The 17094-nt window shown below is 44.2% G+C and overlaps 1 protein-coding gene across 2 annotated transcripts in view; it reads left to right on the top strand.

Annotated features, from left to right (window-relative positions):
• MXI1 (MAX interactor 1, dimerization protein) overlaps positions 1–17094 on the top strand; it is a 55549-nt gene that overhangs the window by 12519 nt on the left and 25936 nt on the right. For both annotated transcript variants that reach the window (XM_068198020.1, XM_068198021.1), the window contains exon 3: positions 14402–14431. In XM_068198020.1, the coding sequence (XP_068054121.1) occupies positions 14402–14431 (30 nt within the window). The remainder of the gene's footprint in view (positions 1–14401; positions 14432–17094) is intronic.

Below are 17094 nucleotides of genomic sequence, written 5' to 3' on the forward strand. Positions count from 1 at the left end.
TGTAGGCTGGAGAGGGATGCAGAGCACTCCCAGTCCCTGGGGCCAGGGTGCTCAGCAGGCCCTGCCAGCACAGAGCTCCAGGCACAGCTCTCCCAGGGCAGCTCTGGTGCTGACACCAGCCCGCTGGGCCCTTGAGCCTGACAGGCTGAATATATTCCTGTGGGGGAAAGGCAACAGAGAAGCAGAAGAGGTACTTTGTAGTCTTACTTAAACCTTCTTTATACAAGGAATACTGAGAGCAAATTGAATCTTTAGAGTGAAAGCACTGTTATCCAGAGCGTTTCCTCCTGTGGGTGTTTCAGCCTCAGGGAGTGACCAGTGTCAGATCTGCTCCAGGCAGAGACCAAAGTGGGTCTTTTGGGGAGCTCAGACCTTACATGCACAGTTGGAAATGGAAGTTTCTTTTAGCACAAGTCGTAGCAGCTTGCACTTGCTGTAGGAGATGGCAGGCCTTCCAGATGGCTGAAGTGCTGGGAAGTGACAACTGTGAAGTTTAGGGTGCCTCCAAATTCACTGCAGTGTCTTTTGTGTGATGCTGAGTATAGCATCAGCCTTGTTTAAGGAAGGCTCTGTATCATCTCTTCCTGTTAAAATCAAAGGGGCAATTCAGTCAGTTCTGTCTGGTGGAGGTGGAATGGACTTTGAATTAAATATGAAGTCCTTGATGAAGAACAAAACTTACATTTCATGTGTGGACAAGAGATTTTTCTTAGATTGCTTTTGTCTCAAAATGTTTCATTAGTGTAGAGTAATTATGCATTTAGATCTCATGCAGATCTTGTAATAAAACAGCCTCCTGTAAAAATATCTCTCAAGCAACCTTGGGAAAGCAACAATGTTTTCCTTTTTGTTTTATTTTTTATTTATATGCTTTTACAATTCTTTTACAAATGGGCACATGTACATTGTTGATGGTCTTTATTGAACCAGATAATCCATGATTTTGTGATACAGGGTATTTACGAAGCCTGTTTGTTTGATTAATATTTTAATTCCAAGTATTTCCCTTCAGCATTTGCAGCCCAGACATGACAGCTATTTCCTCCCAACAGGCTCTGTGCTGTCATTGCACAAACACCCAGAAAGTTCTGAGAAGCAGACAGCCTGGTTCTGGATGGCAGTGGTGGAGGAATTCTTATTCTTACAGAACTATGGTGGTCTCACAGTCTCAGCAAAATAATTCTTTTCTACCCCAAATAGATAAGAGGGAGAACATTGCTTTATAATTTCTAATTCATGTGATGCAATTGTAAAGAAGGTTGTTGTGGCTCAGGTTCTCTTTTCCTTTGCTTGTCTCCGTTGTGCTGCAGAGGGCTTCCCTCTGCAATCATTATCTACATGAATGTGCAGTGTTTCATGCAGATATTTGAAAGACCTAGTGAGTTTGAGTTAAAACATGAATGTGTTTAAAAATAAAGTCGTCTGTTCTGGGAGTGCAGTTCCATGGGTACATTAACTTGTACTCAGTGTCACTGGAAATTGCTGTCATGGACCCTCCATGTGCAGTTCTAATAGACCCAATTATATGAAAGGTTCATTATAGTTAGTTAGGATTAGCCTGGCTTGATATTTGTACATTTTGGGAAATAATTGAGAATACTTTTCAATCAATTAAATCATTGTGTCAGCAGGAAATAAAATAAACAGTAGGGATGTTAAATTATTTTTCCCCCAATAACACCGTCAATTTAATGAAGTTAAGATTTATAACGAAATCTGAAATTACGTTACAACATTAGATTGTCATTTGTGTTTTGTTTTTATTTAGGCTCTCAGGCACATAGAATGCCTGTTGTTTTTTTGGTCTAATCCTGGGGAAATACCAAGCATCCTCCCAGCAGCACTGGGAGCCTTCAGCTCTCCCAGGAGGCCCATGTTGTTAAGGGCTCTCAAATAATCTATTGCTCAGTTCCATGGGGGAGGGTTTGATCTCTGTCCAGTTTCTTTTTCGTTTCATTTTCCTCTCTTCCCATTATCCTCCCTTGTGTCTGGCGCTGCTTCCCAAGGGCCTTTCAGACACCTACAGTCTGGTAGCAGATTGCTTGCAGAGCTTGGAGTCAGCAGCTGTGATGAGTATGGTAAGGCATTTTGGGCATGTTATCTTGGAAATCTGGGTGTCTGGGTTTCTTTGCCCTTCTGACTGTTCTACTGGTGCAGCTCCTCATTTTCTCTGTCGTTACACTCCTGTCTATGCATATGAAACTTTTTCCCCACTTCTAAAGCCCATCACTTGGTTTTGTGCTGAATTTTCTCTGTAGACCTTCGTTCTCATATCCTTTGAAACTCTCTCTTGAGGGTTGATATGGGGACTGTACTGCTGAAACCTTCAGGTATCCTTGGCTTTAAGCTTGGTTTGCTCACAGTGTCCCGGAGCAAGGGCTGTGGGGTGGGTGTGTAGCTGTGCATTAGGTACACTGTGTGCCTTAGGTGATGGCTTAGTGTGGCACAGGTTCACAAACATGGGTGCAGAAGCTCAAAGGGTGTGGCCGCAGGTGAATCTGCAAGTCAGCCTTGGGTGTCTGGTACACAAGAAATCTGATTTACCGCAGCAGAAGTGCTGTGCAGCTGTACCTCACTGTGCAGGGAGGAATAGAGGGGTTAGTGAACATTGTACACTTTTAATATATTATATCTTTTCTGTCAGAGGAGGATTCCATCCTCCTCCCCCCACATCGTGCTGCTGACTGAGTACTTGGCAATCTTCAGTCCTTCCTAGAGCCTCTGGAGTTAGGATAGTCCTGTAATTATGATTTTATTAGGAGAGAGGGTGTGCAGGTGGCTGAGTGTTTTGCCTGTCTTTTGTAAGGAATTCTTGAAAGAGAAAATTGCTGTGTCAGCTCTTGTTGATCTATTTTTCTGCACAAAGCCCCTACCCCTATCTTCATGTCCCAGAGACCTAGTGCCTGAGACTTTCTGTCCACAGCTTTCCTTCTTCCTAGGCTCTATAGTTGTTACTTGTTTCTGGATGATACTTTGTTTATTTACTTGTGAGTTTTTTTGGGGTTTTTTTTTTCAATCCTCTTGCACTGGATCACACCTCACTCCACAGCTAGTGGGAGTTGAGTTTTGACTCGCTGTGTGTAGGTGGATTAGAATCTGGCCCTTGTGTAATATGGGGGGGATAGAGACTGCTTTCTGCCTCAAGCCTTGTAGTGAAGCTCTATTCATGGCTCAGGACCCGGCTTTGCTTCACAGAGTACAAATCCACACGTGTAAAACAGAGAATGTGTGAGATCTGCTGTGCTATGTTTTGAGTTATGCTTCATTTTGATCATGTACAAGCAGTGTGATTAGTATCTAGAATCTTCATCTTGCTATTGAAACTTTGTCTGGACATACTTGGAGACAGGATATTGCCTCCCAGTAGAGGGTATACCTGAATGCGCTGGTTAATTTTTCAAGAAAGGGAAGCTGAACAAAGCTGAGCTGTCAAGGATTGCTTTTCTCTTAGAGATATTGAGGTAGACTGGCCAGCAGTATTGAGTACAGTAAGATATGTGCATGACTTCTTTTTGAGAAAGCATAATGACAGTATAAATGTTGGGCTGGGAAGCTGGATTGGTGGTCCATGCACAAGAGGCAAATCACCCCCTATTCAAATCCCACTGTCTTTGTAGGTTTGTACCTGCATACAGGTGCTTAGAGAAGGCTGGCAGGTAGGACTGTCCTGAACTCTGTTCAGCCTCAGCACATCCCCTCTGCCCATTTGATGTAATTTGCCCCAGTGCAATCTGCAAGTACAGATAGGCAACTCCCAGTGATGCTGGAGTTTCTGAACCTGCCAGCACTGCATTGTGTGAGATCCTGCCATGATTTGGAAAACAAAGTACCCCATGTAGGTGACGTTTTGTATACAGTGTTTTCTCAGTGGTGCTTGGCTTTGCAGTACAGCTGGCAGGTTACCAGGGAAAGCACAGAAAGTGGGGTGAACCCAACAAATGGCATGAGAAGCATAAACCCCACTCCCTGGTGAGGAATGAGGCCTCCAAAAGTGCAAGAGCTGATGTAGCAATTTCCATGGGGTAACCCACTGTGTTCCTCTTTGTCACCCTGTTTATTTTATAAACCTCCAAGGAAGAAGATCCTGCAGAGCTGCAGTTCCTGTTTTCCTTTGTGTATTAGCAATATAGCCATATATAGGGATAGCTGGGCGGCAGGGAGTCTATGCAGAAACCCACAATTCTAGGCTCAATTTATACTTTGTACTTTCAGTAGTTGTAAAATGTAATTTGTGTTCTCTTTAGACTAACCAAGTTGTGCAAAGAGGCCTTTGTGTAAACTAGAAGTAGGCCCAGTTGTTGATGTTATCTGCAACTGAGCTGTAATTCTCTGCTGCAGCATCTGTCTGCTGTGAAGTGTCACTGTATGTGGCTGAAGGCTCATGATCCCTTTGTCCTCCCAGATTTGGGGGGAATCCTCTGCAGGAGTGTGCTGTTTTACAGCAGTGGGAGTCAGCGAGGGCTCATGCTGTTTGTGTTGCAGCACTGCCCAGTTGGAGCTGTGCTGCAGCTGCCGTGGGCTGATTTGCATCACTGATCACAGTGCAGTTGTGATGACGGGAAACTTCACATTTTGGTTCTTATGTTCTCAGGGTCTTTTGAAATGTGAAGCTTGTTAGTCCCAGCCCCTAGAGAAATTTGGTGTCCTGGGATGGTGGGGAGGATATTTGGGCCAAATCTGGTCAACTGTTCCTGCAATTCTCTTGTTTTCTCTTTCCATTGTATTCACTGTACAGGCAATTCTCTGGTTTAAGTCGTATTCCTTCTTTGTCAGTTGTTTTGGTTTTCTTCCCATCTCAGCACATTTGTACCCTTTTTTGTATCTTCTCTGTGTAATGCTTCATTCACAGCACATGCAGAGATTTATCCTTCATGGTTTTGTTTAACCTGACCTGGTGCTGTGCTCGGCAGTGAATTGGTTGTCACCTGTAGTGTTGTTTCCATCTGTTCTCCTGTTTTATAGGTAAGACTGACTTTTTCCTTTCCTGCTCCTGATGGAGCTTTCAAATCCATTTCTATTTCTGACCCAAACAGACTGGTCAATGTCCTGCTGCTGAGTTAATTGTCTTGCTTGTTGGAGTTCCTGCTGTTCATCATCTCCTGATCCCTCCTGACAAACTTCTGCCCAAATTCAAAGACTGGCTGCTATTTGTTCTCCTCCTGAGAGTGTTGGCTCTTACTTCCTACCTTCTTTGAACCAACAAAGATAGGATTTGTTTTTGTTGACTTATTTTGGGCTTTCTTGATCAGAGGCTGTGGGTCTCTGGGGCTGTGCACTTGGCTGGCCTTTGCCTGGATCTCTTCTCTATGAGACACTGCCTTGTTGATCAGCTCAGAGAGAACAGGCCTGCTTTTTCCATCTTGCTGGATATATTCCCATCTCTCTTTTCTGTGTTCCCTACTGTACTTTAAGTCCTTTCATTCTCTGATATGAAAGTGATTTCACTTCAGTTCTGTTGCTTTATGAATCCAGTTTGAAGTAGCCTTAGATGATTTCCAATATTATCTTAATTACTTGTTTATGCCTTGCTGCTTGCTCTGTGACAAGCAGGCATGTGGACTGAGAGCAATGCTTTTGCCTCAGTTTTGATTAAAGCTCCTCTCCATGAAATAGTCGATTATTTTCTGAAAGCTTCTCATTTATCTGCTACCATCTGTTACACCATCAAGAAGGGAGAACTTGTGAGAAAGGACAGAAGACATTGGGATTGCTGTTGGGGCTGCTACTCCAGTGGTCATTGCCCAGGTGCCTGGGCAGCAGTAAAGCAGCATATAGGCATGGTAAGGTAACATGGCACTGCTTCTGATTTGCCTTTAACTGTGAGGCTTCAAAGTGCAGCAGTTCACGAACTGCTTTACAAGCAGCCTGGCCATCTGGGAGCTGTGGGAGGTAGCCACCTTGCAGCCTTCATGTTTGTTGGTGCTGCTTGTGAGCCAGAACTGTAAGAATGGAAGAAATCAAAGCTCTTCTGTTTTTCTCAGCCTTTCTTTTCCATGGATCTCCCAAATGCTGAATGAGTATGTCCCTGTTGACAGAATACAGTTGGAGACATAAGGGCATCTGGATTCTCTTCCTGATTTTCTTGCAGCCTGTGGAATCTTTGTGCCTCGTTTTCCCTAGTTCAGCATGCAGCTAACAGTATTGTCAATGTATTTTCCTGTTTTAAAGTATATTTCCCCCTGCCTTCATCTCTAGGCACAGTATTGCAGCAGTATGGTTGCAACATGAGAGATAACTAACAAACCTAAACAGAAGTGAAGGAAGCCTGGCCTGGCCCACAGCCATACAAATGCCATCAGTTTCTTTTCAAACAAAGTGCAGTTCAGTCAGGTGGTGTTTACACAAAAAGCCTCACTTTCCCCAGTGCATCTGACGGCAGTTTCTTGAGGGCAGAAGATGTGGGTTTGCAGAGAAGTACGTGTTCCCCAAACAGACTGCTGCACTGCAGAGGACACTGCCTAGGCTATTTCTGGAAATGACCATCTTCCTCAAAAGGGTAATGTTGTGTGTGTGAAGAAGCACGTTATAGGGGAAGGGCCCGGCATGCTGGGCCCTTGGATCATTTCCTGAGTCTGCTGCCGAAAGGCTGCCCGATCTGGGCGCGTCAGATGACCTACATGGGTCCTACCATCTGCACATTATATGGTTCCCACCATCTGTATGTTGAGGTAATGCACACTCTTTTCTAATCCTGTTTTCTGGGAGCAGTATAGATGTTTTGGAGCTTGTAACTATTTGAAAGATGAGACTTAATCTCCTAAGTTTTCTAGATAGATTTGAAAATTGCCTTCTGTGTCTTTATTCTTTTTCTCTGAACCACTGCAATGCAGGTACCAGCAAGTGGGATATTGGTTCTGATGTGGCCTTGGAAGGGGCCAAGTCCTTGACCATGTAGTGAGACATATCCTACTGGGAATCAGCAGGACAGGGACCACATAAAGAAGTATTTGTATTTTTCTGTCCTCATTCTTTGTCATGCTCTTCCTTGTTCATGGGAGAGCTTGGAAGTGAATGGTGACATTTTTCTTCAGCAGGTCATGAAATACACGGTTTTGTCAATATATTAAAAAAAAAAAAAAGGCAAGAATCTGTTTATAAGAAGCTCAAACTCCCTTGCATCATGGATCACAGACAGGAGTCTTGCCTTGGTGAAGGCAAAAATATTCCTTTTTCTGGCATGTGAGAATCTACCTGAATTGTCCAAGTTTTAATTTGTTATAGATGATGTCTGCTGCATGTCCAAGGGGGATGGACTAGGTTTTCTCTACTGAAATGGCTAAGGTACTTCACCAAATGAACATACATCAGCCTTTGTCTCTGATCTGTGTGTACCAGCCTCTTTTGACGTGGTTAACTGTAGGCTGGGAAGAAAAGGAAGTGGTTTCTGTAGGACTTTTGCTCACTTGTGACAGAAGACAGACAAATGGAGCAATGAATACCACTTTGGAGAACTTGCTTCACTCTTGGCTGCTGTCAGCTGCCCGGTGTCCAGTCAGCAAGCCCCTTTCAGGCCAGATTGTTATGGGAGACCCCCAAACTGTCTATTCCTCACACTGATCTTTTCCAAGATACAGACCTGGGATCTGGACTGTGGAAGCGCTGGTGGTGCACAGCCAGAGGGGGCACCAGCAGGGCTTGTGCTTAGAACATGCAAAGTGGCCCAGAAAACGAGGTCCTTGGGGGTTTTCATGGAAGTACTCACAGGGACATGGAACATGCAGTTCTGTTTTCTCTGTTTCTTAGCTTCCAGATTGGAAAGTGAGGATGCATGACAATAAATGTGCTTGTGAACTGACCAGCCACTGCTCTCGGTGAGCCTGTCAAAAAGCCTGTAAGGAAAGCACCAGTTCTGTATTCAGAGCAGGACTTGGCTTGAGGCCACGCATTGAACAATGAAGAGAAAACAAAATATTGAATAGCTGCTTGTTCAGCAAACCCAGTTCCTCTTGGCCGTACAGGGCCCTGCATGAGGACAGTTTTCCTCTAGCATTTGGGGCTAGGATCAGCATGTAGGGTCTCAGGTGGTGCAGGAAAAAGCCCACACCAGCACACTTGCTCCCAGCCTGCACAGTAGGGAGGGAAGCCAACTGGGGTTTCTTTGCTGGCCCCTGACTGCAGCACTGAATGCAAACAACATTCCTGCTGTTATGTCGCCTGGCTTGGAAAACCTTTCCCTGCAGAGTGCCACCTTGTGCTGCTTATTAGGATGTCAGTCTGGTTTGGGGGAGCTCAGCTCTGGAACTGGGATAAACTCGTGGTGCTCAGCGAGGAGGAGCTGTCTTCCTGCTCTTTTCTCCTGTGTGCTGAAAAAGCAGAACATGCACCAACAGAACAATGTTGCTTCCCCAGCTGAGGGTTATGTCTGATATGTCTATTGGTTGAGTTATATCAGTAAATTAATACTGCTTTGTTATTGGCTGCCATTTTAGATTGTTCTCTGGCACTTTGTACCAGTGGTGTTTGAGAGTCAGGATAGCCCACTTGGCAGACAGTGGGCAAGACATCAAGGCTGGTTTAGGTTTGGGTTGTTGTTGGTTGTGGGCTTTTTTCTCACTTTCCCACTTACACTTCACAATGGTTATGTGATTTTTTGGGGGTATTTGACCCAAGAGTCAGATGGCATGAGTGTTCATGTTACCTGTCTCTGGGATGCCTGAGAACACCTACCTTATCCTGGGGTTCAGGGAACCCAAATTAAGTACCCTGCTCTGCCACAGGTTTCCTGTGTGACCTTGGGAAAATTATTTATAATTTCTGTGTGTTGGTGTTGTCCCCCTGCATAAAAAGTATTATGGAAGACTTAATTTTGAAATGTTGCAAACAAAAATAATGGTTATGGGGAGCTGGTACCAAATTGAGAGAGGCTGTGTAAATACTGTAGGTGACTTTGAATATATTTACTCCTTGAAGGGAAGTATGCAGTATACTTTTAAAAGTTGTTTTGACTGAGTCTTGCAGGAGACTTTCCCAATACTATGTAGAAACACAGGGGTAGGTGACTTTCTACAGTTGTGAACCACGTGGAAGAGCTCTCTTCTGCTCTTTGAGCTGAAAACAAACTGTGGGGCCATTTCTCCTTTTGCAAAGATGAACAAACACGAACAGATGCCAGTACGGCTGCGTTCCCTTCTCTGCTGGAGACGGAGAATGTGAACTTTGGAAAGGGTCTGGCTTGATCCTGGGAAAACAGCTTTGATCCGAGCCTTAGGAGGAATCTGATACTGTGTCCGTCTAAGAGCGACAGAAAAACTAGCCAGAGTTTGGGGCCAGGTTAATCTGGTGCATCTCCACTGACGTCAGTGAGAAGGTGAAACAGTCTGTTCCATCCCCTCACCTCAACTCCTCATGGAGAAGAATTTACTCTGGACCTCAAGGCCAGACAGTGTAGGGGATTATTGAGGTAGTAATGGCTTACGATAATTTTTGTCTCCGGTACTGCTTGGAAGGAAACATTTTGTTAGATTTGCTGATACGCAAGGCTGAGGTGATGTTCTTGTTAGACTTGAGGCTGCTACTTGCAAGGGGCATAAGGATGGCAGCAGAAGGACTCCTGCTCCAGCTGTGCCATCTTCTGTTCAGCTGCATTTTGCTCCTCCTAGCTGTAGGAGCTCATGGCAGTGTTGAGTACAATAAGTTGCTATGTTCCCAAGGCTCCCCTGCAGCTCTCTGAGGGCCAAACTTCTGGGCCTCCCAGAGGTGAGGAGGATTCACAACTCCCTTAGAGCTCTTGAGCATATCTGGGCAGGAAGAGTTAACTCTTGTGCAGCCTTCATTTGTCTTGCCATTGGGCTGGAAGCTTGACATGCTGCTGGTGCTGAAGGTTCTTTGTGGGCTTCCCAGGCTGACTTCTGCCCTGGTTTCATAGGTTACTATGGTGTTGATCCACTTGGAACCCTGGCAAAACACTGGGGTTCTTCAGACAGTAAGTTCTGTTTTGTGGACACAGATATATTTAAAATGTAAAAAAGCTGTTGACCACCCTTCTTTTCCATGATTTAATTTTGTCATTTTTGAGGAAGAACTTGCAAAAAAGAGAGCAGTAATGTAGTTTACTGGTTTCAGAAGGATTGGTTATTCTTGGCTTGGGGAACAGAAGAAGGCATTTCCTGCAGGGGAATTTAGTGGCCCAGTGAATGGGTCAGCAGAGCCAGAAGGTGGAAAGGGTCTGTAAAATGAAGAAGAATGTGTTTGTATATGGTGTGATGATGCATAAGCAGGAGAAGTAGCTGAACCTGAGTGAAGTAAGACAGAAAGCAGTTGGCCTGGTCTGCAGATTAATGTTCTTGTTTTGCTAAACAGGATTCCAGTAACTGTACCCTAATTTTCACAAGCTGGTGGGATATTTCTTTAATTATTAAACTCTTGATAAAGCTGAGTAGGGTGAGTGAATTTGGAGGAGAAGCACTGGGTCTTGTGTAGGCATTAAGGATGTACTGGAAGAGACCCCTTACTTATGGCCAGCAGCACCTCTGAGACAACAGTATATCTGTTGTGGTGCAGATGGAGCTCTTGGAGTCCTGGACTCCTCTGGAGCCAGGACTCCTCTGGAGCCAGGAGCTGATGCCAAATACAGGCAGGAAGATGACCAGGTTCAAGAGAGATGACAGGATCATTGGGTCTAAATGCCACCTGTGTATTGCATAGGACAAGGGCTCTTGAGGACTGCGATTTCCTCAGTAGAAAATAGTTACCTCACTGAGATCCCAAACCAAAATGCAGATGTTCTGCAAATGCCTGTATTGGCCCATTTATCAATAATAAATGTGTAAACCAGAAAGGTCAGCTGTGTTTCATGTCATGTGGCAGCTTTGTGATTTTAGTTACAGTAAAAACTCCAATGACAAATGAATTCAATGCTCTTTAGAGCTTGTTCCTTTCTGCTGCAGTTAATTGTGTTGCCTTACCTGTGCTTGGGCAAATTTGGGGGCTGCTTCTGCCATGGTAGAAGAAATTTTATTTAAATAAAGAAAAATGGGGTAAAGTGGCAAATTACTTGCAGATTCTCATTTACTGGGGGATCTCAGTGTAGCTTAATGCTTCAGGAACACCTTGTTACTGTGTTGGATAGCGAGGTTGCAGGCAATATCACTGTAACAGGCACAAAAAGGTTGCTGCATGTAACCTTTAATTAGAATGACTGACAATTTCTGCTTCCCTCTTTCTTCCTATTCTGTATGCAGTTTCAGGTATCTGGGGTAAATTGGGATAACTTGAGTTTGTCCTCTTTGAACTTTTTGTTGCATAGACAGGGACTGCTCTGCTATTTTTGTTGTTGTTTGCTTGGCTCCTTTATCTTAAGCTTCTGAAACTCATTATTGATCTTTTTCCAAGCTGTTTTCAAAATGTAGTGAGCAGGATCCTCCTTCTTAATAACATTTATTCAGTTTTTAGGAGTAGTTATCAGTTTGGGTGTTCTAAATTGACTGTTAAAGAATGTCTGCTATAGAAACCTGACTTTTAAATGCGGACCCTGCAGACTGTTTGTGCTGGAGCTACTTTTAAATTGCAGCTGACGTTTTGAGCAGTGCCAGTACATGTGCTTGGTCTTTTCTTTTCCCCTCTGAGTGTGTCCATACCCGCCTGGCTCTGGTTTCAGCTTTGCAGGTTCTGCTTGCCCTGTCCACCTGACAGCAGGGGTGTGAATTCCCCTGGTTTGTGGTCCATGCTCAACAGCAGTGTCCTTGTTTCACGGAGTGACACAGGCTGTGGCTGCTGTCAGCAGCAGCCCAGCGGTGTCACACTGAGCACACTGGTTACTTGCTGCAGTACAACTGGAGTGTTCCCTGGGTTTTGGCAACAGTTTTCAGCTGTGGTGTTCATCCTGTACCCACCAAAAAGCTGGTGATGGTGCACCAGGATGAGGCCTTGATTTCAGTCTGCTGATAGTCTCTAAGTTCTCAGTTGATGATAAGACCAGCTCACTTAGAGACCCAGTTACATTTTCTTCTGTTTACCTATTTACCTATTTAAGGCACTTCTTTTTCTGAGTTGTATCAGTAGAGGCTTCTCCACTTTTTTCCACTTCACTGACAGCACTGTCCTTGTTTAACTCCAAATAAATCTTAGTAACATGTGCAGCCCAAAGATGAGGGGTAAAAACTAATCTTTTGATTAGGAGCTATAGAAAATGAAATGAGTAATGAACAGAAGAGAGAGGGTTTTTTCCCTTTTTGTGTTGTCCAAGCAAAAGGAAACTGTCACAGAAAATTTGAGTAAGTGAATGGTGATAGTGAGGAGCAGTGCTGGACTTTTTTCATGAATCCAGGGGAAATAAAAAATTAAAACTTTTCCAGATGGTCCCCAGTGAGATTAAGCAAAACATAAGCAGGTAAGAGAAGAAGCCTCCCTGTAGGATTGATTCAATACCACTGAGATTCTTTTGTTTGCATTCAGCTTCAGTGGGAAGGTGTTGGGGGTTGCTTTTTTTTCCTTGCCACAGACGTGGTTAAAAGTCACAGTGAATATTTCCTGACTTGGTGAAAAGCCTGTGACCTCTCTCAGTTGCCTTGTTCATCGGAAGGCAGATAGGTAATAAAGAGTCTCCTGTGTGAGAGGAGTAAGGAGAGCCTGCTGTTTTAATTTTGTTCACAGCAGTGGGCCAAACTTTGTTCTTTCAGCGCTGGCCTTGGTAATTGGCTCGATATAATATAGGAATTCAAGCCATTGCATATCTTTGGCCTTATAACTGCTAATGTCATAGCCAAGAAGAGTGCAGTATCCTGCAGGAACATACAGTAAAAAAGAACAATAAGCATGTTTCAAACTTCATACAGGCAGTGGTTCTAAAGGGCCTCAGCTCAGTCCTGATGGGCTCATTTGTGTCCAAGTTGCCTGGACAAATGGATTTTGCTGGTTTAGACTCAGGGACGAGGAGGGTGGGGTGTGGGTTTGATTTGGGAATTTTTTTGGACTAAATATTATGTTATGATAAACATAATGGACTAAATATTATGTTTCTGATTCATGGGAACCAGAATTCACTACTTTAGGGAGGGAATTCAGGAGTTTTCTCAACATGAAGAGTTTGACTATCGTGTGCATTGCTTTCAGGGTGTCCCATGTCCTGCTGAGCAGGGTGGCTTGCACAGGTATATACTAACATTTTGGTTTTCCTGTGTTCTCAGCCATGGTCAGCTAAGGCTCATTTACCTTTTTTTTTGCAGACATCCACAGTTTATTCATCATTCTCAATGCAGTTCTAACACCTGTTAGGCACTCCTCCTTCCTTTTTTTGGAGAAGCATTTAATTATGACAGGGTTTCCCTTGAAGCACATCCTCCATTCAGTTCCCTAATTGTAGAATTCTCTGTGGGATTCTCCAGATGGGGGATAGAGGATAATCTTCTCAGAGCTCTGGAAGAAATGTGATGCCAAATTAGAGAAAATAGATCCTTTTTATTAAGCTCTTGGGTTCTTTTTACTCTTATTTTAAGGTGACCTTCTGTTAAAGAGAAATGTTGGACAAATGGCTATCCTTTTAAATAATCCTCAACAACCTTACCTGGGTTAGATTAGAAATCCTGAATGGATTTAAACTTTTTGTGCCACTCATTCTGTCATCACAGAGGCAAAGAGAATGAACTTGCCGGTTTCCCTTTTGTTTCTAGTTGGTTTAATTTTCAAGCTGCAAGGCTCTAAATTAAGGAATACTATCAGTGTTCTTGGTGTGGTGGCCAGGTATAAAGACAAAGCCCCCTCCTTTGTCGAGTATCACAGTGTCACTTTATGGGTCACTTCACTGCATGCTGGTGTTGTGGCAGGGCTGTTCCCATCCCCAAGGGGTTTCCAGGCATCCTAAATGCGCTACGCAGTGCCAATGATATTTGAAAACATGGCGGTACTGGCTATCCCATTTTGTGCCCAAATGCTGGCCATGTCTGCTTCTGCTAAATTGGCTCAATCTGGCACGTGACGGCAGAAGGGCTCCAGGGGCTGTCCCTACAGGGCCAGTTCTGCTGGAAGGAAGGTTCCCATGTATTTGATGCACAGATTAATTCTCTGTGAGCTCCTGCATTAGAAGATTATACCGATATTTTTGTAGCGAGAATGAAGAAATTAAAGCACAAAGAAACAACTTCAGCCCTGTACTGACTTGGTGGCAGTGCCAGGAGTCTGGAAGTGACAAACTCTGGTCCCTTGTTCTAATCATTGCCTCTCTTTGGGATTTTGTGTGCATTTAAGTGTCTAGGGAACATTTTCTGTAGCAGTAAGGGTACCAGCATTTGCACTGGAGGGAAGGGACATATTGTCAGCAAGGAGGATGAGACTGTAGATTTTAATGTGCGTCGTTGGTTGGCTTTGCAGTGTGATGTGCCAGTGGGGATGTGTACGGATTGCAGCAGTTGAACTTTGGTGCCCAGAGGTCAAAGGTGGCTAATCCAAATTTTTTTTTATTTTCTAGGTCTACGCACAACGAACTCGAAAAGAACCGGTAAGTAGCTAATGAACTGAATTCTAAAAAATGTAAACCTGGTGAGTGTAATGTGCTTTGACCTTACTCATGCAGGTACTGTTTGATCAGCTTAGACAGCTGTGAGTGACCACACTGCATCATGTAGTTTTAAAAGTTTGGGGGAAGACACAAAAAGATCTGAAAAGGAAGCTTTGTTTTCAGTTGGGTTTTTTCTCTCTCTCTGAAAAGGCAAGAAGTGACCCAGTTTTGTGACTAATCTGTATGCAGAGTAAATACTGTTCTTCTCCTGACACAGTGAAATCTGATTGGGGCACTTTCCATACATGAGGTTGCTACGGGATCAGGTTTCTTGGGCGCTGGGTACTACTATGTGTTGCCATGAACCGAAGGGCAGAGCCCTGTGCTCTGCACCCTCTGCCCCCACCCCTGCACTGGGCTGTGACAGTCTCTGTAGCGCAGAAGAAAATACCATTGTCCGCAGGCTTGGAGCTCTGGCTACCTGCACTCCTGCAGAGACTTTTCTAACCTGTTCTAGGATTGTGCCTGTTTATCCTTGAATCTGATGTTTTAGCAAGCCCTGCAGTTTTGTTACTTGGCTGGCTCTTTTATATGACTCAACCCTTTTGTAACAAGAGTTAAAGTTAGATAAATACCATTGAGACAAGGGGAGCTAGTTCACACACAGATCAGATTATCACCTTCTATTTAGGATGCTATAGTTAAGGTTGTGTCAGGGTTTCTATTATAAACTTATCTTGGCTCTTCTGTGGGATTTTAGGGGGGCTGAGGGTGGGTGTCTGTGTTTTTTGTGGCTGCTCTAACAAAGGCAGTGCTTTGGCCAGCTGCTCCTATGAAGAAACCCCCAGGGTGGGAAGGAAAGCTGAGGTTGATTGCCTCCTCTTCTCTCTCAGCAGCCATCATTTAACAAGGGATGGGAGGACTGTGAGGATAGCCAAAGACACAGGGAGGCTTTGAGCCATGTGTGTATTTTCATTCAGACAAGATCTTCCCAATGTGGCTTCAAGGGAATTGGAGCTGAGTACCTCATGTTGGTCTTGTTTCCCTGTCTAGTTAAGTGTATGCAGAAGTCCATTGGGGAGGTCTTCTTAGTAAGAAAAAAAAGCCCCCAGTTTCCCCCATATCTGCCTCCCCCTAGCAGCAGCCATGCTGGGAAGCAGCTTGACCTTTGCATGGTCTGGGTGTTTTCTTCCAGCCTGTGCTTCTACCTCCTGATATTTTTGAGTATCTGCAGAATTGCCATCGTCTTATCTCTCTGGGTTGATGCAGGCAGGGTTTTTTATTTGGGTTATGTTGCTCCCTGAGCTTCAGCCTCTCCAGTCCCAGGTTGAGCTGTGTTGAGGGATGTTGGCTCCTAGGTTTTCCAGTGCTCTCTCCAGTTCTGTTTACCAGTGAGGGAAAGAAAATGCAGTCCTTGGGTCTGACCCAGAACTGAAGGTGCTTTTTTTCCTCCATGACAACAGTAAACCGTCACTAATCTTCAGTGTGCTTATTTGCATATCTAATTGTTGCTGCAAATGCTGCTTTTACTCAGTACAGCTTTAGAGCAGAGCTGTCTCCATCTTTCCCTGTACCAGCCTGGTCCTATCACATTGGCCAAGTTTGCATGGATATGTGATCATCTTCTTCTAGCTTGAGGGCAGGCAGCAAAACTTCAATTTCTGTGTGGGTGGGATCTTAGCAGCCAGTGTTACATACTTACTGTCCAGCTAAGGACTGCTGTGGACTGATGGGGTTGGGATATGCTGGGTACCAGTTGTCTGAGTTGAGGAAGTTTCTGCCTTGATTCCCTGTCTTTAACTGAGGACAGTTATATTATCTGAGGTGGGGATACCATAAGGATTGACTATTGACTAGCATGTCAAGAAGTGTTACTCATGAGAGGAATGTTATTATTCAGCTTCCCCTTATGCCTTCTTTTCCTGAATATTGACAAGATGTTTGATTGCTGCAGAATTTGTCCTTCCATTTTCACTTGGTGTAATATCTCTCTCTCCCTCTCCTTTTGTCTGTTATTCTCCTTAGTCCCCACCTGCTCCAGGCTGAAGATTCCTAACCATCAGCCTTCTCAGCAAGGTCTTTCCTCCAGGGCTTCCCATTCCGGGGCACTGTATTCCAGGTCTGTCTCAGACATGGTTTTACAAGCCTTTGGTTTTCATCCTTCTGAGAAGGGCACACACTGGATCACATTGGGTGCTCTGTGTAGGCAGACTCCTGTATCTGGGAACTTTGGTCAGGAGTCTGGTGTTACTGGTTTGGGATTGTTTGTCCCTTGCCTGCAGATGCTATGGCTTGATGAGCTACTCACATCTGCAAACCCAGCTAGATGCTGTGGTGCCTTTGCTGTGTTTGCAGTGTTCATTACCAGTGATTTGGGCAGCGAGTTGCATACTGGAAGCATTTATTTTCAAACTCCACAGCAGTGTTTTCTGAATGAGGGGGATTGCTTCCTGTGTTCCTCAGCTCCATGTTTTATTTGCTGTGTTGTTAAGTTTGTAAGTGTCTCCCGACTTAACTGTTGCAAATATAAAAGCCCTGATACTAATGGCTTTGTGGCTGACAGGTGCTCATTTTCCCTATTATTTGAGATTATTCCTTCTGAATCTCACTGTTATCTCTATTATTGACACACACTATAATTTTCAAAATTGTCCACTATTAGG

The sequence above is a fragment of the Anomalospiza imberbis genome, chromosome 8, assembly GCF_031753505.1.
Source record: "Anomalospiza imberbis isolate Cuckoo-Finch-1a 21T00152 chromosome 8, ASM3175350v1, whole genome shotgun sequence".
In the NCBI taxonomy this organism is placed as follows: Eukaryota; Metazoa; Chordata; class Aves; order Passeriformes; family Viduidae; genus Anomalospiza; species Anomalospiza imberbis.